Genomic DNA, 25,941 nt, shown 5'->3' with positions numbered 1-25,941 from the left:
CAAAATGTTTTGCAAGCAAGTACCTGCCACCAATATAGCCAAGCAAAAAGAAAATACTTGTCAATAGCTAATTCGATAGTATCTACTGAGAATTTATGATGAAACCCTTTGCTCTAGAAGGTATATGGGAACAATTTCTTGGTCTTACTTGAGTAGTGTGGTTCTGTCCAAATATGAACAAAAGGTACAATAAGCTCAATTCAAAAGAGGAAAAGAATCTTTTCCAATACACTAGATGATCTCTATATCATGCTATCTCTCTGGTCTTTAAATCTGTATATTTATACATCTATAAGTTTTTTTTTAATAAATGTGTTGTTTTGTTTATTTTTATTTATTTTGTCATTTGAGAGCAACAGACAGAGAAAGAAAGAGAGGGATTGAGAGAGAGAGAATGGGTGCACCAGGGCCTGTAGCCACTGACAAGGAACTCCAGATACATGTGCCACCTTGTAGATCTGGCTTACATGAGTCCTAGGGAACTGAGCCACAAACTGGGGTCCTTAGGCTTCACAGGCAAGTGCTTAACTGCTGTGCCATCTCTCCAGCCGAAGATGTTTATAAGTTTTAAGAAGAATTATGAACTTATTTTTTCCATCAAATTTATGGTTCTCAATCACTATGGAATGCAGAAATTGTTGAGAATAGAATATGTTATCAAAGGTATGTATAATCAGTGTCAACTTTCAGTCAATAGCACAGAGCTGAAAAGTACTGAAAGAGTACAAAAGAAAATATGGTTGGCATAAACTAAATAATGTACATTTTTAAAGTTGATTTCTTTTTACCTCTTGAAATAACAGTTTCTAACCCAGTTCCATTAATAAAAGCCCGTTTAATGGTTTGTGTCTTGATGTCTGTCCAGTATAGTCGCTCCTCAGAGGCATCAAAGTCGATCACAGTGACGTCATCAATATCAGGGACGGTAAACGCTGTGATGAAGTTCACATATGGATTGTCAATATCCACTCCTCGGATTTCAGAACGTCTTGCATAAAGAAGAAACTTTTTCATTTCTAGAAAGGAAAAAAAAATCTTAAATTTTTGACCAGTTTACAATAGTATAGAAATTCTAAAATGCTATTTAAATTACTAACACACTTTGACACCAGAAAATAATGACAAATATTTGATGGAAATAATATAGAAATCATTTATATCTAGTCACTTAAAAGAAACAAATTTTGGGCTAGAGAAATGACATAGTGGTTAAGGTGTTTGCCTGTGAAGGCAAAGGACCCAGGATCAATTTCCCAGGACCCATATAAGCCAGATGCACAAGGTGGCACATGTGTCTAAAGTTTGTTGGCAGGGGCTGAAGGCCCTGGTATGCCCCTTGTCTCTCTGCCTCTCTCTCTCTGTTAGGTGAATAAAATAAGTAAATAATTTTTAAAAAGAAATAGATGTAAAACAAGTCAAAATCTTTTGAGTTGTTTATTTTGAGATGCCAAGAAATTCCCAGCAATGGATTTTTATCCAAGAATAGCAAACAAACTTGCCATATACATGAATTCTACAAATGACAAGCTACCATATTTTATTTGAGTATATAATTAAAATAATATTGCCTTATATTAAATGCTTTGTAAAGAAAAAAAAACGACATTCTTCCTATAAGTAACAAATATGAAATTAAATATTCTTTTTTAAAATTTAATTCATATTCCCCCCATAAAAATTAGGGCTCAAGTATTTTCAAGTTTTTGTTGAAAAAATTGTTATACTGGAATTGAGAATCACAAGTAATTTTCTTGCACTCGTTTTGGAAACCACGTTAGATAAAATAGAAAAAGGAGTTACACTTATTCAAATATTTTGTTCTATAGGTTGTTATTATTTTGCAAAAGTGTTCCTAGGCTGGAAGTCAGGCATCAGGGCCTATGGCTAAAGCCTCATTACTGTGCCCTCCCTTCCTTCAGATTGCCCAACACAGCCACTCCTTGATGCTCTCTTGGATCTTAAAAAAAAAAATACTTTTCAAATACAAAGGCCACTCTAGAATGACCACACTCACCAAATGATGGGTCTGTGACCTTCTGCTGGTGGGCAGGATGGAAAGGACCAACTTAAGGAAATCCTGTCTCCACTGTGTATGTGTCCAAGGACTGGCTATCTAACTTGTTATAGATATTAATCATCATAAATGTTAGAACTCATCATAGGACCACCAATAAATACTCCTAATACATCAACATTTCTGAGCCCATAATAAAACAACACACCATGTGACCCCAGCATAGCCCTCATGGGCAAAATTGCCATTGCAGTTCCCAAGCAGGTATGTCTGCTTTCTTGTCTAAATAAAGCTGTTTCTTTCTGGCCTCTATGTTCCTCTATAAATTATTTTATTGACAACAACAAGAACCTGGACCAAAGTGGTCTGGCCTTCCATGGTATACCACCCTTACAACACTTCCAGACATTATATTGTACAAAAGAAGCTATTAGTATCTAGAGTTAATTTCTATTGAATATTCTATTTTCTGCCCTGAAAATTAAGTAACTCCTTATCAGTAAAAATATTTGTAAAAAAAAAAAAAACCTTTTTATTTTCACTTACACATATTATTTAAATTGTTTTTATTTTATTTTATTAAAAATTTATTTTTTTATGTTGGATCTCACTCTACCCCAGGATGTTATTGGACTCCTGTATGATGATCCTACCTCAGTCTCCTAAGTGCTAGGATTAAAGATATCAGCCACCAAACCAAGCTAAATGTATTTTATTCTGCCGCAAATCTTTCTAAGTTATACATTTCACTTCATTGCTCCACTTTACATTGATAATTGCTACAAAAGGGTGCTGGATGACTCTGGGATGAGAGCTGGAGATTAAAGCTGGTAGGTACTTTTTTGTTATGCCAGTTACCTACATCATTATTTCCTGATAATGTACTTTCACTTACAAATCTCCCTGTTTTGCAGAGATAAATTCTGCTAACACATCAAATGAGAATGTAGCAAGGAAAACTGAATAAGGTAATAAACAGCAAAGGACAACATGCATATTTAAAATATATGCCACTTTCCCCAGAGAAGATGAATCCTCAACAGTAGGTAGAAGAAAAATATCTAAAGTGCTTTAAAGATGCCACAAAACCCCTTATTTTACTGTGAATGAAATGTGAATAATACAACCAGTAACTTCAGTTTGGATTTTTGATAAGAACTGTAAGAAAGTTACCATAGCAGGTCTTCTTGTCCAAGGAAAGCTTCATTAAGTGTGGACAGGCACAGGCAGCGGACCTGTTGTGGCTAATGAGACACAGGTGAGAGCAGGGACCTCTGCCTTGATTGGCTGCACAAGGATTGGGAGCTGTGAGGATACAAGTAGGAAGAAAGAATCTGTTAGAGAACCTCTGAGGTTGACCAGGTGACTCATTTCATAGCTCAAAAACAAGTTGCCTATATAGAGCATATTATTGCCATGATTAACATGACAATAGCAGACAACTATACCCAGCCATTACATAACTGAATACACACCCCTACCCCCAGAAAAAAGAACTGAGAAAATCCTCTTAGTTTTCTCTAAGACAAATAACACATTTCTTACTACCCTAGAAGCATTTAGAAAAAATTCAGTCAGAGAAAATATCAGGAATCATGGCTGTGATTTAGTATATAATAAGCTCCAGTGGAACATAACACAAACAGTGGGGAGTTTTAATGGATATTCATATATTCCAAATCTGCCAATACAGATTAGGAAGGGAGGTGTCTTTGGTTGTAGATAGTCAGCTAGAGACACCAGCATAACCTATTTTCAGTCTGATCTAGAAAAGCTGAAAATAGCAACTATTATCTGAGTCTTCCTTATTTGTCTTGCATTTCTTTTGCAGACTTAGCACCTATGAGTGGGGCCCTTCCTGAGTCTGCGGTCCTCCTGGACTCATCAACTAGTGAAGAGCCTTCATATACATTTAGATTTGGCAAAGAGAGGTGTCCTAATTGGATACCTAATTCATGTAAATTGACCTGAGCTAACCCGCAGGAGTGAGAGTTTTATTGGTTTAGTATCTTGGTTTGGGAGCTTTGCTGGCTTTTTTCTCCCATTGCAACTCTTCTTAATAAATCCTCCATAATAGGCTCTTCACAGTGTGGGTGTGTCCTCAATTCTTTGCTAAAGATCAGCAAGGACCAGGGAGTTGAGACTACTGGCTAGAGGATATTAAGCTCGCCTAGAGTCCAGTCTCTTTCCTGCTTTAGTCTGGAGATCCCATCCTGTGACACTACCATATAGATAGCTGTCTGGCCTGAGCACACCGCTCTAACAAATGTCTCTAGGATTCTTCTGTGGCAGGTGCGCCATTTAAAAAAAAAAAATTGGTAACAAATTATGTAATAACATATTTTAAACACTTTACAGGAAAGAGTCACAGAGGAGATTGTCAATAAGTCCTGCCAGAATCTGATGTCACGCTATGAAGATAAGCATTGTCTTCTAACAATTGTTCATGAACAAGTCCTGCATTATATATGACAAGAATAGCACCTTTTTTTCTGGCCAATTCTTCCTTTACAACTAGGTGGCCCATTGAAGAAATTATTCTTGTTACTAAGTAATCTACTTTACTGTGATCATTTTCTATATTAATTGATTCTGTGACCAAGGTTTGTCCCACATGTGCTTACTATATTCTGTTATGTACATAACAAATTACTTTGATTTTACTCACATTTATAATATAAATTTAAAAGTTTCATTAATGTCATTTTTATTCTACCTCTCACCTTCTCTCTCTTCATTCCTCCCTCCCCCTTCCAAAGTTTACTGTATGCTAGACAAGTGCTTCACTACTGAGCACATCCCCACCCCTTGCATCATGACATTTAGATAAGATTTTAATTTCAGTTGATCAATAGCAATTATCTTCAATCTTATTTTTATACAGCTTATCTAAAGGAATAAGATGTTTAGAACTACCCTATGAAATTGAAGGCAGCAAAGAGGTTCATCACTTCTGACCTCACTAGAAAGATTTTAGCTTTCAACCAATGAGTGATAACTTCTAACAGGGGGAATTATTGCTCTAAGTAGACAAGGTTCATGACATAATACCACAAACTGTGTCACATTAGCATACTGAAAAAAAAAAAAAAAAGAAGCAGAAGGGTTTCTCTGACCTTCTCCACACACTTCTTTTCTTAGGAAGATCCTAAAACCTAAGAAGGATTTCCTGACACCTTCCTCTGAAGTGGGTCATATGACTCTCCTGTGAGAAGTGCTCTCAAAATCTCAGAGGAAAAGTGCATCCTTATCTCAGAAGAGGAAATATCTGGGGAAGAATGTAATCAGATAGGCTCATGGTGACTCCCAGCTTGTTCTGTCATCTTTGACCTGTCATAGTTCTTTACCACTGCCCATTCTTCATGAAGTGTAGGGCAAAAAAGACATAGATGTCAACTTTCATGAAGGCGCCATATCAATAACAATTGTATTAATTACAGTGGCCTCAGCTGTGAACCCGAGATGGTTAGAGAACAGGATAATTTGCCTTTTCTATTGTACTTAGTAAGCCTTTAAACACAAAGATTGAAAAAAAAAAAATCAAGGTGGTAAAATCAAGATGGAGATATTTGAAAAATTAAAAAAAACTTGTTATGTAATAATGTGATTTTTTTTTTTTTGCAGTCCATCATAGTTCTTACAGGATAGTAAAAGTATTCATGTTTTTTTTTTCCTTTCTTGATAATAAATTTAAAACAGAAATTAAAGTCTCAGAAATTACCCATTCTGATAAGAAAATCCACCAAAAACAAAGAAAATGCCCATAGGTGTGGGCTTAGAGACTGTTCGTGCTTGTCCTTCCATTATCCAGGCAGCCTGCATGTTCTGCTTGGTCTTGTCTTTTAACTTATATCTGCTAACTTGGGAGTAAGGAAAATTTGCAAGGTAGAAAAGCAAACCAGTAGGTGTGGAGGTAAAAAGGTGCTGCAGGAGAGAAGCCCAGAAGAAAGAGGCAGTGCTAGAAGAGTGTTAGATATTACCATCTGGGTTATCTAGTGTGGCAGGAGAAAATAGAAAATTCCAAATTTCCTATACTTGCAATAAAAAAGTAAATAGGATGAAGATAAAGGAAAGAAAACAAAATAAAATTATAAAGAGGAAAGAAATATGTTTAAAAACAAAGACAAAGGAAATGATTATTCCTAGAACAATATAAAACAAAATCCCTAACAATCTAAGAGTAAATACTTGGATTTCAATTTAATTATTAGTTTTAGACTAAAATCACTCTAGCCATTTTCATCTTCTACAATTATGATAAAATACTTTTTGAAAATAAATTGAACATATTAGTTTTATGTACATAGAAAAATTATACTGATTTTGTAGTCCAATGTCTGTATTATGATAATACTGCAACATATATAATTCACAATATTTTGTACTTCACACCTGGGGAAATTTACAAATAAATTTTACTTTATATCCTAATTTCTTCTCACTTTTTAAAAAAAAATCATTTCTTTATTTGCCAGTGACAGACAGATAACGAGGGAGAGAGAGAGAGAGAGAGAGAGAGAGAGAGAGAGGGAAAGAATGGGCATGCCAGGGCCTCCAGCCACTGTAAACGAGCTCCAGATGTGTGTGCCCCCTTGTGCATCTGGCTAACATGGGTCCTGGGGAATCAAGCCTCAAACCAGGCTCCCTAGGCTTCACAGGGAAGCACTTAACCACTAAGCCATCTCTCCAGCCCTCTTCTCACTTTTATTGATAAATCTTTGTTGTTGTTGTTTTTGTTTTGGTTTGGTTTTGTTTTTTCAAGGGAGGATCTCACTCTAGCCCAGACTGACATGCAATTCACTATGTAGTCTTAGGGTGGCCCTTGAACTCATACCTCCTACCTCTGCCTCCTGAGTGCTGGGATTAAAGGTGTGCACCACAACGCCCAGCTTGATAAATCTTTTGAAAGATTCTATCTGAATTAGACATCTGAACACAGTTCTCTACTCAGATTACTAAATTGGAATTTAGTTCATAATTCTCACATTTTGACACAGAACATGAATGAACACATGATGACCTCTAAAGCAAATGTGGTCCACTGACTGTTTTTATAGATAAAATTTGATTGAATGTAGCCATGCACATTAGTTTATGTATTACCCATGGTGGCTTTCATATAACCATAAGAGTCAAAAAATTTCAGCAGGGAATAATATTGCCCAAAACCTTTAAATATTTCTCAATCATTGATACAAGGACATTGACTATTTAATGAGAAATACTATGACAAAATCTAACAACAATACATAGGTTGTGATCAAATGAAGACATTTTCATTTCTATGTATTCAAGATATGGGAAAAGGTGACCTACTGATGGAATGTTCTTTGCAAACTCCACTAATGAAATGCATGTGCCATTGCATGATATGGTTTACTAAGTTCCTTTTGTCTGAGCTGTAAGTGACGAAACAAAGAGCCTTAGAGATGTGTATAATGTCTCTTACTTATGCACTATTTCCATGTATTTACGTACTTGTGAAGCACCTAGCTAGTCCAAATGATTTGGTCTAAGAACAAGATAGCCTTCTTTTATGGGTAGCCAGTTTAGGAGCACAGGCCCAATGGCCCATAGATACCACTCTGCCCTGGTAAGAATAAAGCTGCAGTCTGATTCAGTCTCATCCAAAGTGCTAAATAACAACAACTTCCCAACTATTTCCTGAAAGTTTCCCAGGTTTAGCACCCATGGGTGAGCCCTTCCAAAAATTAATAAGATCCTACATATACATCTGCACTTGGCAATGAAGTCCATCCATATTCAATGTCTGATTTATAACAATAGAACTGATCCAGGCCCCTGTCTAAGATTTTTTTTCTGTCCTTCCGTCTCCCCTCCAAGCCAGTCTAAGATGGGAAAAAATTCTCTTTTGATTTGAAGCTTTCTTGCCTTTCATCTCTCTTACTGCTAACTCTCTCTGAATAAATGTTTCATAATTTACCTTTTCCCAAGTCTCTGTTGTTCTCAATTCTTTGCTTTCTAAAATACATGGAAAAGGACTAGAGGCTCGAAGTCCACTCTCTCAGTGATTTAAGCTCACTCAGAGTCCAGCCTATTCTCCTACAACATCCTGGGCACAAAATTCTGCATCATAAACACTGTGAGACACTGGAATGTATAGTATATAGAACAAAGTGCTACAAGGAGTGTAATGTTTTACACTATAACCCCATGAACTGTTCTTTCCAATTCTCTAACCACTGCTTAATGTAAAATCTCTTCTTCTATATGGGTTATCATAGGTAGTAACTTTCCACAGGTAGCTATCTTTCTAAAATACAGATTTTAGCATCTGATTTGAGTGACATTCTTATATGTCCAAGTCTCAGCCAGACCACCTCCACTTCCCTCAGGACTCATCTGCATTACTGGCTAGTCCATCTATCACTCTACTCCATTCTTCAGTTCTTTTTCTTGGACATAATTGTTGTTGAAGAAGTCATCAGTCTTCCAAACAAACAAGTTTTGAGCTTCCAGGTATTTTTCCTGTTTACTTTCATTAGCATGTCTAATGATTTGTCAGGTTCTCACAGATGTTTCCTAATAAGTATTAATTTTCCATTTTCTTGTTCCAATATAAAGTATTTTTCCCTCACCTTTGGATGAGGGCAAAAGCCATGGAACTGGTTCTCTATGGCACTGCCTTAATTCTACTCTACTCTCTTTCTAAGCTAACCATTTGTCCTTCCAGCTTCACCTACCACTTGCTACCTGCAAATATATTACACAGGTGCTCAAATAGACTCTCTTGTGTTGCCTGAATATCTTATGTTTACTCTTCCACCTCCACTTGGTGGGCTTTGGTTCTGCTATAATCTCATAAATGTTTAATATCTTTCATTAACCTTCCTCCATTTTGTAACAAAATATTTTCCAGTGATGGCAGAGATGTTGATTCTCTCCATTTCTAAATGTTAGTATTATCTATTGACATTACACTCATTAGACAATTTGTTGTTTATTGAATTTTTGTTAGAGGTTAAATCTAGGGCATTGTGCATGCTGAGTACATCTTAGACCTGTGAGCTACTTTCTTGTACAATATTACAATTTGTGACACATATACATAATTTAAAAAATGTTTTTGTTTCTTTATTTGAGAAAGACAATAGGAACATGCCAGAACCACATGCCCCTACAAACAAACACATGCACCACTTTGTGCATATGGCTTCATGTGGGTACTTGGGAATCAAATCCTGGCAATTAAGCTTTGCAAGCAAACATCATTAACCACTGAACAACCTCATCAGCCTCCATAATTTTATGTTAGTACAGTGCTAGGTCTATAGTTAAATCAGTGATTTGCAAGCAGGATAGATGGCAAATATTTTTATTTTGCTGGCTTTACATTCTCAAATTATTTACCAAACTGTTGTTGTAAGACAAAATCATCACAAAGCAACTTAATACTTATTAAACAAGTAAACTCAATAGTACATCAAACACAGAGCTGGCTGAATTAGGCTGAGGACATAGGTTTCCCATTCTGACCTAGATATGATATTTTGGCAGAAACTGTAATTTGTACATGTTCATATAATTCACATATATTTTCTTAAAATTGTTATGGTAGCCATTACTATAATAGTCTTAAAGACATTTGGATCCATATGTCTGCTCAGGAATGTATGTGCTATGGGATCTGAAATAGTAGCAATAAAAAAATTGGAAAGTCAGTTACTCTTCTTAAGCAAATTAGGACTGAAGGTGAAATGATATGCTCAATACTATAGAACTGCAGTACTTTACACAAGAACAAAATGTTAACTATGCAGTCCACAAGACTGACATGTACACTGTGAAGAAAACAGTAACATTAAAGATAATTTCATATTTCATGCAGACTACATTTAATTACATTCCATTTCTCATCAGCAAAAATTAAATACTTTAAAGCCAAACAATTATTTTATCCAGTAAATTCTTGTGAAATATGTGCAAATGTTGATGCACTATAAAATATGCATGATATTTATTTAGCTAATCAAAACATTGAAGCAGAATGTCTGGATCCATTCTGTTTGATGAGAGGGAATTTTATATCCCTTTTGTATAGTTCTTCATAGTCCCTCATATAAATAAACCTAATTGCTACAAAATAATTAATAACAAATAATTTATTTATATTGGTATTTTTTTTCTTTAAAATTAATAATTTGCCCATTTAATATTGGAGAATTTGAGGGAATACAATCTTTCTTTTTCGTTTATTGCTTATTTATCAAACTCAAGACTTTGCTCATTCTAAGTAAACATTCTAACTGAACTCTACCTTTAACCCAAGTTATTTATTTAAAATACAGACATACACAATATGATATGAACAAATAAAATGTGTTCTCATTGATTTAGTTTTATAAGATCCCAGCAATACTTTGCATGTAGCAGCTGCACTTATTACATGATGTCATATTGTATTAAGTAATTTTTTATTGCATATCATGCTTATGAAATATGAAATTGCAAAAAGTAATATCATTTGATATTAGGCAAACATATGTAGTCCAAAGAGTTTTCCTTAGTCACAGGTATCTTTTCTACTTATTTATGCATAAGTTTCCTGAAAAAGTGAACATAAACATGGAACATCATGTCACAAGTAAAGTGTATCTTAAAGTACCCATAAACTTTTAGTTCTTCCAAAATGACAAAGTTTTGCCCTCATCATAGTACTTTATAGTAGTTTCAAACAGGGGTGATTTCAAATAATTGGGGATGTAGCTCAATAGAAAAGCATTTTCTTTAGCAAGATTGAGAGTATAGGTAAAATTCTCAGTACCACAAATAAGAAAGAAGGATGATAGATAGATAATAGATGATAGATAGATAGATAGATAGATAGATAGATAGATAGATAGATAGATAGATAGATAGGGACACAATGTTAAATCCTGAGGAAAAATTAGTATACAATGAATAACAAATTGCAACCTTCAAAAGGTGGAGATTCTCCTCCATCAAGCTAGATTTGTTTTTGGGGGGATTTCTTTTTATTCTGGGAGTATACAGCTTAGTATACAATGTTGGTGGTAAGTATAATAGAACATGCTAATAGCACCTTGTGAAATGCCTCATCTCCCAAATTTATTAAATGATACTTTACTTCCTAAGTAGTAATGGTATCACTAATATATAATACATATAGACTTTCGGGGTAGGATTATTTTTGTTGCTTTCTTTTTTTCAAATAAGATATCATTTTCTCACAGATATTGTTAAGACAACTTTTTCTATAGAAGTGTTTTCCTGAGTCAATTAGAAGTACTTAGTATTGTGATTATTTTTTGATAATCTGCAAATCTATTTGCATATGGGTACATGGTCAAAAATGATAAAAGTAAGATAGATAGACAAAGTCAGTCACTTGTGAAACCCTAGCACTTGTAAGGCTGAGGGAGAAGGATCATCATAAGCAAGAGGCAAGCTTAGTGAGCTTCAGGACAGCCTGGCGTAAAGAAGGAAACTCCACCTCAAAAATACAAAATCAACTATTCAACTCCCCCCAAAAGACAAAAATTAAATTGTCCGAAGTAGAAATTATAATCATTTCATCACTATTGCTAAGCATTAAACATTTTATAGGCATCATTGCTGCCATTCCAGTTTCCAGGAAAAATAAAGTCACCTTTGAAAAATATTAGAAATACTCAAAACAAACGAAGGGCAAAATCCCAGAATATGAGATAAAATATGCAAACCTTTCTAACTAAGCCAATATGCAACCTTTCTGAAGAAGCCAATTGAGCTGGAGAGATGGCTTAGTGGTTAAGTGCTTGCCTGTGAAGCCACAGTTTATGTAATAGCTCTTGTAACTGAGAAATAGGAATTGGTGTCTCCCTCATTCTCTTATGTCACGGGTTTTGATGGTTTTCTGCGTTTATATAATATTAATATGATGATATCATTTAATTTGTACAGTCACCAATCATTGTGGTTTTCAAGATTAAAATAAACTAAAGTTTTTTTTCTAAATTTCTCCAGGTATGCAAAAATAGTAAGTACATTGATGCTTTTTTCTTTTTTGACATTTCTGAAAGAGATAATACCGACAGTCAATGTCATTTTCTTATGCTATCACCATTTTATTTTGTGACCATAGTCTCTTTTAGCTCTGCAATTTCTTGGTCCCCTTTTTCTTGGCATTCTTCCTCAGACTCCTTCTAATTTTGGTGTTCTCCAAGGCTCTCCCCTTGTCTTCTACTGTTTTCTGCAGCATTCTTAAGAAATCTCATGTAACCTCAAGGCTTAAACCTATAGATAAGTGAAGAGGAAAGTTCTCACTCCAGAAAACACTGTTGCCTTTATAGCCCTAGATATTCAACTGTAATCTAGAAGTTTGTCAAAGTCTTCATGTCCAAAGCTTAATTTTTCCAATTCATCCTTTAGCTAGATTTTAGCCAACTATGGCTTCAAGAGTAGTACTAAACTGTTATATATTTTTTAGATTGCTTAAAAACGAGGAACGGTGTTTCATGACACACAGGTAGTATACGGAACTCAGATTATAGCATCTAATATTAGAAAACAGTCCCAGCCTTGTCTGCATTTGGCTCCTTTTACATTAAAACAGTAATTGAGTAACAGCAACAGCGACTCTCTGGCCTAAGAACAAAATGCTTTTTGTTTGTTTATTTGTTTGTTTTGCATTTAATCTAGCCGACCCTTCTTTAAACTATCCACCATAGTCACCATGTCACACATTGTCTGAGAATCTAATCACAGCAAGTAAAAATCAATGTTCCCAAATTATTCTATGCCTTACCTACCTCCCAACCACAAACTTCTATGACAATTGCTTTTTGAAAGTTTTCTTTTTATTTATTTATTTATTTTTATTTTAGAGAGAGAGACAGAGACAGAGAGACAGAGACAGGTATGCCAGAGCCTCTTGCTGCTACAAACATACTCCGGATACTTCTTTTTACCACTTTGTGCAGTAGGCTTTGTGTAAGTAATTGGACCCGGACTATCAGGCTTTTTAAAAAAGTAACTTTACCTGCTGAGCCATTTTGTTGACCCTCACTATTTCTTTTTGATTTTGCCTCTAAATAGCTATACTATGCTCTCAGTTCCTAGGACCATCTCCCACATTTCCACATCTGTCCCCCTAATCTACATTGGTAACTTTTTATGATGATTAACTTTATGTATCATCTTGACAGGGCTATAAATAGGATGCCCAGACACCTTAGCAAGCATAATTATGAAAAGATTAGCATTTAATTAACATATTTAATAAAATGATCCTTGCAGGGGGCATCATCCAACTGGAAGACCTGAGCTGACCACAGTAGTAGAGAAAAGGCAGATCTCTGGTTGAGCTGCCACTTTCCTTTCACCCAGCAGTGGTGCTCTTAGCTCTCAAACATGTGAACCCCTGGATTGGAATTGATGCCAATGACTCTCTACTGCTCCTGTTTTATAGCCACTCAGTTCTGCTTGAGTTACACCTTAAGTCATGCTGGTTTACTGCTGTATTGACAGCCAACTATGAGACATCTCCACTCCCATAGCTATATAAGCTACTACCAAGAAACTCAGCCATTTTTCTTTATATGTAAGTTTAAGTTGTTTACATATATGTACATATAGTATTTATATACTTATATAATTGCTTATGTTACAAAACACTCTTAAATACCCATGGAACACTAATTTAAAATAGTTCATATGCTAATTCCTACTTTATATATTTTTATTAAATAATGAAAATTTTAATAGATTTTCTGATGTCATTATTATCTATGGCTTACAAATAAAAAGGCAGAAATGGAGAGTTTAAATAACTTGTCAACGATGTTTGCTAATTCATGCATGTTTTATGATAAAATATGCCAATAATGAAAGGAATATCATACAATTAATGGAGGTTAGGATTTGAAATTAGGTCCAATCATTAACTCTGGGCATACAACTCTAAGAATAAATGATTGTATATGTAATTATGTGTATGTATATATATATATATATATATATATATATATATATATATATATATATAGTATTTTATATATATATATGTTATATATATAATATAATATATATATATATATATAAAACATACTATGCATATAATTTAAAATGCCCACTATTGCTCATTCATGTTGCATATGATCAAATTTTAGGTTTTAGTGGTGACTACTGCTGTCTGTCATGGTTATTGTTAAGATGGAATCTCCTGATAAAGCACCAACTGGCTTCAAATTCATGATTCCCCTGTCTCAGCTTCCTAAATGCTGCTCTTGGAGGAGTGTGCTAACAAACCCCATTAAGCTTTTATTTATTTCTTCCTTATTTCATGTAATAACAATATTAAAAGACAAAAGGATCTAAATTAGTTTTTTTTTTTAAATTTTGCTTATATCTAGTAACTAAACTAAATATGTATACACAACAAATGTTAACCTGCAATAAATCGAAATTAAAACTTTATTAGCTTCCTACTTAGAAACATTAGATAACTTTAAAGAGTATTTATATAATTCATTTCATTAATTTGTAAAAATGTCTGAATTTTTTTTTTTTTTGAGAATCAATGCCACACATTTTTTTTTTTTTATTTTGGTCATTGCTCTCCCACCATTATTCACCAGACAGCAAAGACTGTATTGTTTAGATATTAGCACTGAATCTTGTTGCCATGTCCATTGTGAAGTTCTCTGTGGAAATATGACCATAATGAATATGTTCTTGCCTCTTCCCTCAGCAGTGGAAGTTACTTCACTGACATAGATAAACAGGACAGATGATGTTTGTTATACAGTCTCTGAGCTCACAGTGGGAGCAAAATAATGCAATGTGATCACTCCCAAAATTTGATATGAATTGAATTTCATTTAGGAAGTAGCAAGATTTCTTTCTAGTTGACAATCTGTAAATGTATATAAAGTCTATACTATTTACACTGAATCTTGAAAAAATATGTTTAATTAGAAACACAAGCTAAAATATTTCCTATCGTATTCAAAGTGGAGATATAACACTTTAAGTATTTTTTCAGTAAGTAATGCCAAAAAATACCAAATTCATATCATTTCTTTTACATATAAGAAAAATCTTGCTAACAGTCTCACTTTCCTTCCCATTCTATGCATTCAGAAAGGGTCATTTCAATGTGTGCAAGTCAGATGGCTTTACATAGGTCATAATCTAAAGGAGAAAAATAATGTGGTATGAAGACACAGGCCATTTCTCATGGGCTAATTCATAGAAGTAACTCTAAGTATAAAAAAATAATTCTCCCAAAACTATTATATAGTCAAGAGGATGAAATACAGCTACACAAATATTTTTCAGTTGGACAATTAAATTAGTTATATCTTACAAAGGCTTTTCATCAACTTAGGTTGGTTGTAATTAAATATTCCTTATGTTGAAGGAAATTTTTAGAAAAGGATATATTTTATCATTTTACCACTTACCATTTTACCATTGCTATATTGATAGTCAGAATCACAGTTACTTGCTGATTTTAAACAGTAAAAGTCAATATATTTAATTCTTTTGAAGTGCAAACTGATTAGGTTCTGTGCCTTCTCTAATATTCTACTACTGTGCAAGGGAGAGGAGCCAAATATAGTAGAAAGCACCAAAGGGATTGCTCATGTCAGCCCAGATAGGTAGGAACACCCATGTAGTAAAAAAGGATAACTACACAAGAGAGATGAAACCAAGAGATTGGGAATGCCTGAGGAGTACCCTAGATTCAGTCAGGCTGGAAGAGAGATGGCACAGAAAATGTGACATGTGAGGAAAGTTTGGCAAAGAATCAGTGTCAAGAAAGAATCAATACAGAGCACTAAAGACAAAGCAGACATGATTATTTCCAGTCAAATCTAGAAGACAACATGACATGAATTACAAAAAAAGATTTAAAGTGTGAAACAGAATACTAGAAATGACAATGACTTGGAAGCACTTTAAGTAAAATATGGACTGTAACATCTGATACATACATACATATAGATAGATAGATAGATAGATAGATAGATAGATAGATAGATAGATAGATAGATAGATGGATGGATGTAACATCTCACTGTAAACTCGGCTGACCTGGAACTCACCCTGTAGTCCTAGGCTGACTTCGGACTCACAATGATCCTCCTGCCTCAGCCTATGGAGTGTTGGAACTAAATGTGTGTGCCACCATACCTGGCTATTATATGTAATTTTGAAATGCTGATTAAGGGGCCATTATTGGCAATAGACTGAGCATTCCATAGGTTATGGCATATATAGTAGAACAGAAGGATAAATGGGTGAGCTGATGTTGGAGTTTGCTCCAAATGGTCATGATATCAGGAAAAAAAAATAGAGATTTTTCATAAGAATTATTTGTGGGGATTAAGTAGGAGTTATAACATCATGATAACACCCAGAAGAAGATACTTCTGAGCCAAAATGTTGTCCAAATCAGGAGGCATTTGGGCCCTTGCGCTGCGGACCCCCAGCCAGTTGTTCCCTCAATCCTCCAAACACAGTGTTCTGCCTCACGAAACTGAGATAGATAGATCAAATAAATGTTTCTTTGATGTCTCTTTAACTTTCTGGTTATATTTTAACAATATGACCTATATTCAAACCTGAGGCAAACAAACTGTATGCATTTTCCCGCAATTCCTACAATTTCTTGATACTATGTTAGGCACTGAAAATTGGATGAGTTAGTCTAAAATTTATCTTTTTATTATTTTATGAAGATAATTAAAATGGGAGGCAGGACCATCCACATTTAAGTAAATAAAGTTAGGACCTCTACTTCATACAATACCTTATAACTTACAGAAGCTATTCTATAATTCCCACACTAAATAATTGACATGAAAATAAATTTTGTGTGCTTACAACATGTTGCCAGCACTCACCCTGTGGCTGTCGACTGGGATGGTAGATTTGAAGGTCAAAAGGCTGTGCACTGGTTTTCTGAATCACACTGACATTCTGCCCTGTCCACTTATTGGCCTTTGACAATGTGTTGGTCCTCCAGTCTGTCCAGTATACCTCACTCCCATACAGAGACACAGCGAAAGGGTGAGACAGGTACTCATGGCCTCTAATAATTTCTATCATGTGTGTTCCATCATAGAGGGCTGAATAGATAGCATCTGACCTAGAGAAAGATAAATATGACAGTGGTTTTTTCAATGCTCATTGAAATAGCCAGCAGATACAGTAATATATCACAGATAAATGACAGAGAAAATAAACTGCAAAAAAATTACGGGTCCATATCTAATTCTTTCCAAAGCAAAAATATTAAAATCTCTAGTTTTAATATATGATTTCTCAATACTATTCAATGCTGTTAATATTATCTGAAGAAAGTAAACAAAACGAGAGAATAGTATATATTTTTAACCTTGCATCTGTCCAAACTATCCTCTTTTCAAAGTGGTCCACAGTCAGACCATTAGGCCATGCCCCAGTTTTCATGTCTTTGTAGATGGTTTTTCTCCCAGCACCACTCATAGAAGCTGACTCAATGCGAGGGAAATTGGCATCCCAGTCTGTCCAGAAGAGAATTCTGAAGAGAAAGAAATAATGTCATTGTTTTAATCATTCATTTCACTAATATTTATCTCATTTATGTACTTTGTGCTAAGTAAATGGACCTGTTATCTAACTTAGTGGCTTGGAGTGTAGAAGAATAGCAAAACTGCATAAACTCATATATACTAGGAATGTTTGAAAGAAGTTGTAAGAAGGGAAAATAGCCCTACTTACAGGAGGCACCAGGGAAAAGTACTTCATGGAGGCTACATTTTGAATGAAACTTAAGATTGAGGAGAGCAGTGTAGATAGCTTGACAAAATACAAAATAAATGCTGAAATTATAATGGAAAAGAAGAGCTGCTCTTCAGGCTCAGAAAAAAAAAAAAGACAAGGGAAAGTAAAGGAGGAAGGGCAAGAACATACACTAGTTATCATACAGAGACAATTATAGAGGCAAGGAAATGGCATGTGCTAATTTATTTAAAAGACAGGAGAAGATGGCTGTGCTCAGTTACATGGTGGTGGCGGTGAAGAAGTGGAATATAAATAAATGTGAGGTATCCTTTCCAGGTAAAATGTCATGCAGCAGCAATGACTTAGATGCAAGGATTGAGGTAAAGAACACAATAATTTCTTTATTTTAGTAAACTCAGAAAGAAGGTATGGGGGGGGTCTATTCTCCTTTGAATAAAAGCTATGAGGATAAAGAGATTTCTGCAATAAGAATGCCTACATTGCTGTTTTCTATGCATGAAATGCTCAAGGGTCGATTCTCCATTGTGTAAAACAGGGTGGGAGAGGAGAGAGGCAGATTCCATGAGCTGGTACTGAGCACAGATATCATAACAGTCTACAGGCAACAGTCACGGTACGGTATGTTCTCCTACCAGTTTTGGCAGTGTGCTGGTGAGAAATAGCAAAACTAACGCTGGTAAATACATCTGTTCCTCATCATAACTACATATCATTTTATGACTTTTAAAATTGTTCCTATTATTTTTATGATACTTGTGTACAGGGATTTTGTAATTTACCTTAGAAAACTATAGCTCTTTAAGCAAAATTTAACATTCAATAAACTTACATTCTCTTTAATGAATTTATGCCTGCTTAATGAAATGTAGAATACTATGAAATGTATGTATTCATTATACCATTTTTGAGGAGTCTCTGATCTCTCATCCCTGTCACAATTATCAGTGGGAAATGGTTCAGAACATGAAGCAACAGACTACAGGCTACAGCAAAGGATGGACAGAGAAGGAAGAGAAACCTGCTGCTTTGCATACAAGATAAGGAACTAGACATCCAAGAAATCTTACTAAAATAACTGTACCAGTGTTGAATAGTGGTAACACAATGTTTTGTGTCGAACTTGGAATCAAAGTTCGTATCTGTCCCTTTTTTTGCATAATTAATATCAGATTCAATGTTTTGTCTGAAGTTAAAACTATAATAAGAGTGTACTTGCTAGGAGTGTTTTATGAGATAATGTCCATAAACAAGCTGGCATACAGGATGACTATCACAGACAGGTGTATGTTTCATGCATTCCAACAAAATGAAAATACATATGTATAGAGAGTAAATACACTTAAAGAGAAAGATTTTCAATTTTTCCAAACTGTTAAAGAAAGAGAAACTGGAGGGGAGGAAGAGAATTTTGATGTCAGTGTTTAAATGCTATAAGAATATGTATAGGAAAGTTCATTGGTTTTCAAAAGTAAGAATAGTTGAATCCATGAAAATATGATTCATAATATACTGTATGATTGGATTCAGCTCACACAATGTTTCTCAATGAGTATGTTTGTAATAATAATTGTTTAGATAAATCATGGACAGTTTTAGGTATTTTGAAAGCTATGGTAATAGAGAAATTTCCACAAAAATTGATGCTCACATTGCATATTCTCTGTGAAATGCTTGAAAAAGTGAAACTTAGAAAAAAAAATATGAACAATAACAACTGAAACTATAACTCACTAACTGTTAACACTGAATAATGGGTTAAAAAAGTACTATAGTATTCAATTATATTTATGATCATTGCTGTCTCTCTTCTCTGTCTTTTTCTTTGTGTTTGCAAAAAATAAATAGTTTTTTATAAAAATTGTTAAAAAAGGAAAAGGAATAATAATCTAAAAATAAGTTTGATTATCTTTGGAGCCATAAATCTACATTTGTAGAAACCTGTCAGAATTAATGAAGATTGTGTTTCATATTTAGTCATGATGACACAAGGACTTTGAAGCACCATCCCTGGTGTGTGACAATGGAAAATTAGTGTCTCTTTCTTGCTTCTCACTTAAGCCTTCCACATCTAGAATCAGTACTAGCCATGGGTATGTTGCTCTATCTTTGGGTATATTAGAGTAGGCACACAAAGTTGTGTACAGCAAAAAGAGCAACATAGCTTGGGACAATCTGTAGTGGCCCAATATAAGGCCTAATATAAGGGATCCTTTCATAGTGTGAGTATGCTTTTTCTATAGTGGTCAATGTGATAATAATCTTCTGTAAGTTTTAGTGGGAAACATCCCATACTTAACAAGTTTTAAAATTAGTTTCTCTGAAAGTATTCTTGACTTTGCCACAAGGTATTTCACAAAACCAATTTGAAAAGTTGATTTCATGGATCATTGTTTTATAAAATTCTAGATATTCTTCTTAACACTTTAAAGTGCAGTGTTTGACAGATCATTTTCCCATTTCTTTATTTTTTTTAAATATATGGGTAGTTCACTGAGCACATTATTTCTTTAAATATCCAATGATTGACTCCCTCTTTGAACAGAAAATATGGAAATGTTCAGCCACAATTGCTTTTTGTAAAAAGAAGCTATAGCCTGCAGATCCTGTATTTGCTGCATTCATAGGTTAGTCTTTTTGTGGATTAAGTTGGGTCTATAAATCTTGATCAACTTAGACTATGACATAGGTTCATCTAGCATGTAAAATTACAGAAGATTAAAGGAAATGATCTTTGCAAAAAATGAGATTATCTATTTCACCAGATTTTCTAAAACCAACAATGGATAGAAATTACAATATTCTCAGGTACACTTAGAATTTTATTATAGTCTCATTGATCTTAAAGACTGCTATTGCTTTTTTAATGTGATCTGCAGTAGAGTGCATTCACTGGGACCTAAGAGAAGCAAACACCAGCAGTACAAATGGAAGAAGACAGGCAGCAGCATACAATGAAGGCAGTGCAGCCAAGCAAGGTGTGATGCCCTGCACATCCCAGGCTCTCTTGAGTAGTCATGCTTAATATGGAACTTGATGGTCAAGAGGGATTCATGCCTTTGTTACGATCACCAGAGCACTACATGTGCTACTTAAAAATGGAACACAGAAAATAGCTCCTTCCTAAAAGCCCCCATTTACCACTCTGGAGACTGTAAACTTCCAGAACACTGAAGTATTATAGTGTGATGGCAAGAATGTTCGATTGCAAAATAAGTCCAGTGGGTTATATGCTGAAGAAGTGCCACATTTGATAGAAGTGGAATTCTTATATACCATCTGGAAAATGTTCTGCAAAGACCTTGATGGCTGTAGGAAGCTCACACAAAATAATACACATATTATAGAAGGGGCTCTCTCCCTCTGTCATGTTGGGGAAGCAAAATGGTTACTTGCACAGCTTTTCATTCACGCTTCTAAACAAAGTTTACAGTGTTTCCCACCAGCACTCCTTTATAGTGTTCCTTTGTGTTCTGTTCATGGGCAGACATTCATTATTTAATAAGCATCTGTGAACACCTTTATGTATATCAAGAATCATGATGTATTTTTAGACTTGGAAGCTATGTTCTTCCCATGGGAAAATTTATGATTTTGTAGACAATATGATTATGCTGATATAAACTGTATCTGTCAACAATTATCCAGATTTCTGTTCAAATAAACTCAAAAATATTAAGTATTTTTAGAGTGCCTATCAATATGCATTCAAAGTTTTCTTGTTTTTCACAAAAAAATGGCAAATAAAGGGAAAACGTGTTTTCATTTAACATAGCACTAAGGTGGTCAATTTATGTAAAATTATTGTTTTGAGATTAGTGTGTGCACATGCACACAATGTAAGGTATGCTTATTGTTCCTTTGTTCTCAATCTATCTTATAAAAGGTTCAATGTTTAAAATAATCTCAAATTTTCTACCAAACTATCCAATAAACCCATAACTGTTTTGATACTTGCACTTAAAGTTAACTATGACTGTACTTTAAGATGTTGACATAAATCTCAGGTTTTAATCATCCACCTATTCTACTTAACAAATCCTTTACTGAAAATCCTATCAAATTATGACAGCCAAACTGTCAACCTTTCAAGTAATTCTCACACTAGGATGAATTAGCATCATCATTTGAACTTTCATCAGTTTTTGCCAAATATGAGTTTAAATGTGTTATTTCCTCAGTCTGTTTTTCTTTAAAAATTACCTCCATAGCAGTGTTGTTCTGTTAATTAATCTCACACTTTGATGGTGGTTAGTGATGGGAGGCATACCCTCAGGGGCATGAGAAAGTGTACTTTACATCCAAGCTGGCTTTAGCTTCTTGAAGGATTTTTCATTGCTAGAGTGTCCTGGGAGTCACTGAAATTCTGTTTGGGATTTGCACTTAATAGTCTGGGTGTCCTTTGTGTATCTGTTTGAAAATTCTGAGATAATTTTTTCCTCTCAGGTTGGAAAACCTACAAAAGACAGATGAATAAGCTTGCCCTCTGCCCTCAGCCCCATGCTTCAGAATGGGAAGCATATCACAACCCTGCCACTCTGCCTGGTCAGACCATTTCTACACTTCTGTACATCTGTTATTGCTTGTTGTCTCTTGGCCATTTGTAAACATTCACATCTACCTTCTCATGTTGGCATGTGTGCCAGAGATACTTTATTCAACATTTCCCTTTCTCACACAGATGGGTCATGATTTTCAGAGACATTTATCATACTAATAACTGGGGGCTAACTCCACAATGCATGACCCATTTTCAATAATAAGGAGGGTCCAATGGGAGGGGGTAGATCACAGATGAGCCTAAATAATGGTACCAAACTGCCTGTATTTACTGAAAAGAAAACTAATAAATTAAATTAAAAAAAAATTTTACAAGGAAAAGTAAAAAAAAAAAAAAAAAAAAAAAAGGCTTGTGCCACTGAGACAGGTGTGGTAGATGGGGACTTCCCATCAGCAGTGGTTGTCCTAGGGAGGAAACCCCTGTTTCTTGCCCTAGAAACTTTGTCAGTGGAGCAGCAGACTATTTGCATTTGGGGAACATATTGCTGAAAATAAGCACCTTTCTCACTTATTATAATAGGTCTCATGTGAATTGTTATTACATTAAGTAATGAAGAAAATGAGTCAAAACCGACAATGTAAATTAGGCAACACACTAGGAAAAAAAAAAAATTCTCACTTCTGAGTTCACCCTTGACACAGCTTCCTGCTTGCAAAATAAACCAGAAATAAAGGCTTTCAAATAAAATCTTTCAGTATTATAAATGTTTGTGACTGACTAAACATAAATTTTATTTTATTTTTATTTATTTATTTGGGAGAGAGGAAAAGAGTAGAGAGAGGGAGAGAAAGACAGAAATAGAGACAGAGACAGAGAGAGAGAATGGGCATGCCTGGGCTTCCAGCCACTAGCAGAAAACTTAATTCGCAAGTGCCAAATTGTGCATCTGATTTATGTGGCTCCTGGGAAGTCAAACCTCAGTTCTTTGGCTTTGTAGGCAAGTGCCCTAATCACTAAGCCATCTTTCCAGCCCTCAACATACATTTTAAACAAAGCCTGTGAATATAAAGCTATATACCCTTTGGCAAAGATTGCTGATTTGGGATTTCCACTTTTGACACTGATTGGTGTTCCCTGGATTTTGTGTTTAAAGTATAGAATATTACTGACAATATTTTGCAGATCTTGAAAAATATTTTTATATATTTATTTGGGAGAAGAGAAAGAAATAAAGAGGGAAGGAGGGAGAGAGAGAGAGACAGAAAGACAGATAGAGAGACAGACAGGGAGAAACAGAGAATGGGCATCAGGGCCTCTTTCCACTGCAAAGGAACTCCAGATATATGCATTACTTTGTGCAACTTGCCTTACTGGGTACTTTTGCTGGTCTTATTGAAGTCAAACTAGCATGCTTTGCACATAAGTTCCTTTAATCACTAAGCCATCTCCCCAGACTGGCTGACTTTTTACATGATGAATGTTTTAAGTTCGTGTGCAGGTGCACTTGTGTTTGTATGTATATGGAGGATAGATAACAACCTTGGGTATCTTCCTTAGGAATGCCATACATCTCTTTTGAGATGAGTCTCTTCTTAGCGTAATACTGTCAATTAGTCTAGACTAGAAGGCCAGTGAGTTTCAGGGATATACTTTTGTCTCTCTGCCCAGTGGTGTAATTGCAAGTGCATATCACCATACCTACTATTTTTACATGTGCAGTAGGGGTTGAACCAGATCCTCATTTTTGTAAGTCAGACACTTTACAGACAAACAGCACTATATATACAGCCCCTATTTTTCAGAATTAGCAAAAAAAAAAATCAATAGCCAAACTCCTGATCAGGAAAATCATTACTAAAATTAAAAAATATCCATGATTATCAGTTGCATACTATCTCTCTAGATAAACCTCTTCTCAAAAGAAAGAAAGTGAAATCTTAAACATGGTCATATTCTTAATTTCTCCAGAAAGTAAGTGACTAGGTGGGAATGGAAAATCATGTCTTCTAAATCCAAATCTGATGTTTCTGTTTTGTAGCTTCAAAACTGATCACCCACAGGACCAGCAGGGGCAATAACCTGAGCTCTGCATTTGACCTTGTTTTTCTTAATGTCTTTTCTCTTTTAACTTCCTCATCATCAGAATCTCTTGATAGACTCCTTCAAGCTGATTTTAATTTTCTTTTAAACTGACTCTGAGAATACACAAAATAAATAAAGGGCAAGGTGGTTAACATCTGTGACTGTTTAGAACAAAGGCTTGCCCTGTGGTTTGCAACCATTAGAAACAATTACAGCATCTCCTTGGCAGGACAAGGAGAAATTCATTAAATTACTACTTGAAAAAGGGTTGAAATGGCTTCCAGTGGGGCTTCATGCTCTTTTTTCTAAGAAGGACATGTTCAGTTTCTGTAAATCCCTAAGTAGTTACTTCCTATACCTAAACTTTCAATGAATTTGAATGTATTGTCATACTGGAAAATACAGGTAAACACACACATACATATGTATGAATATAGATAGGTAGATAGATAGATGATAGATAGATAGATAGATGATAGATAGATAGATAGATAGATAGATAGATAGATAGATAGATGTATGTATATACATATATATGTATAAAGTAAACATTTTGGTTCATCACTAATGAGGTAACTGATTGATATTGGAAGAGTGAGGCTATGCCAAAGTGAATCAGTGAAAGGAAAATGTTGGTACCCATATCTCGGGTCCAGTGCAATGGCCCTGGGGTGTTCCATGGCTCCTGCTATGAGTGTAGTTCTCAGTGAACCATCCAGTTTGGCAACCTCAATTTGGTCCAGGTTGCTGTCTATCCAATATATGTGGCCTGCTATCCAGTCAACAGTCAGGCCTTCTGGAGTCGCCAGGCCATGTTCCACAACCACCTCTATGGCACTAACACCTGGAAAACAAAAGAGAGAAAGAGAGAGAGAACAGCATGTGTAACCATGCTTTGAGCATGCTAAGCAGAATAGAAATGGAAAAGTACTTTAACATGACTTTATGGTGGAGAGTTCTAGTGCCAAAGATGTACTAGCACAGAGGAAACTGTCCCCAAGTTGAGAATTAATCACTTCACTCACTAGAAATGTTATATTTTGTTAATCCCTTCAGAAACTTTTTAACAACTCCAAGCATAATAAAATTGTGAAGTTGTAAAACAGTTATTATTGTTTCTGGCATTGTTTCTAGGGTAGAAAAAGAGATTTAAATATATGTAGATTAATTAGAAAGAGAGATAGAGAAGGGGAGGAGGTAAGAGACAAACACACAAAGAAAGAGAGCGTGAGAGAGAAAGAGAGAAAATATGAGTATGCCAAGGCCTCTTGCCTCTGCAAGCAAATAAATTCCAGACACATTCACCACTTTGTGCATCTGGCTTTATGAGCATGTTAGGAAATTAAATGACAGGTTTGCAAAGAAATGCGTTTAGCCGCTGAGAAATCTCCCCAGCTCCTGCTCAAGAGACTCTTGAAAATGATCATATTCTGTTTAAAATCAGTATGATTTAGTTCAAAAGTTGATCTTCAGGGGTAGAATAAAGAGAATAATTCTATGTGTAATGACAAACTTGTGGCAATTAAGCCTCCTTGTGTTTTCTCCTTTTTGAAGTATTATGGATGACCATGCTGTCATGGAATTCAAAGTT

General features: G+C 34.9%; 1 protein-coding gene across 2 annotated transcripts in view; it reads right to left on the bottom strand.

Annotated features, from left to right (window-relative positions):
- The window catches only part of Lrp1b (LDL receptor related protein 1B), a 2,087,209-nt gene that overhangs the window by 704,930 nt on the left and 1,356,338 nt on the right, over window positions 1–25,941 (bottom strand). For both annotated transcript variants that reach the window (XM_045147485.1, XM_045147484.1), the window contains 5 exons: window positions 24,990–25,194; window positions 17,382–17,546; window positions 16,888–17,132; window positions 3,188–3,319; window positions 789–1,016 (listed from right to left, as the gene is read on the bottom strand). In XM_045147485.1, coding sequence (XP_045003420.1) covers window positions 789–1,016; window positions 3,188–3,319; window positions 16,888–17,132; window positions 17,382–17,546; window positions 24,990–25,194 — 975 coding nt within the window. The remainder of the gene's footprint in view (window positions 1–788; window positions 1,017–3,187; window positions 3,320–16,887; window positions 17,133–17,381; window positions 17,547–24,989; window positions 25,195–25,941) is intronic.

The sequence above is a fragment of the Jaculus jaculus genome, chromosome 4, assembly GCF_020740685.1.
Source record: "Jaculus jaculus isolate mJacJac1 chromosome 4, mJacJac1.mat.Y.cur, whole genome shotgun sequence".
In the NCBI taxonomy this organism is placed as follows: Eukaryota; Metazoa; Chordata; class Mammalia; order Rodentia; family Dipodidae; genus Jaculus; species Jaculus jaculus.
The sequence above is the reverse complement of the archived record's forward strand: the minus strand, read 5'-3'. Positions and strand labels throughout refer to the sequence as shown.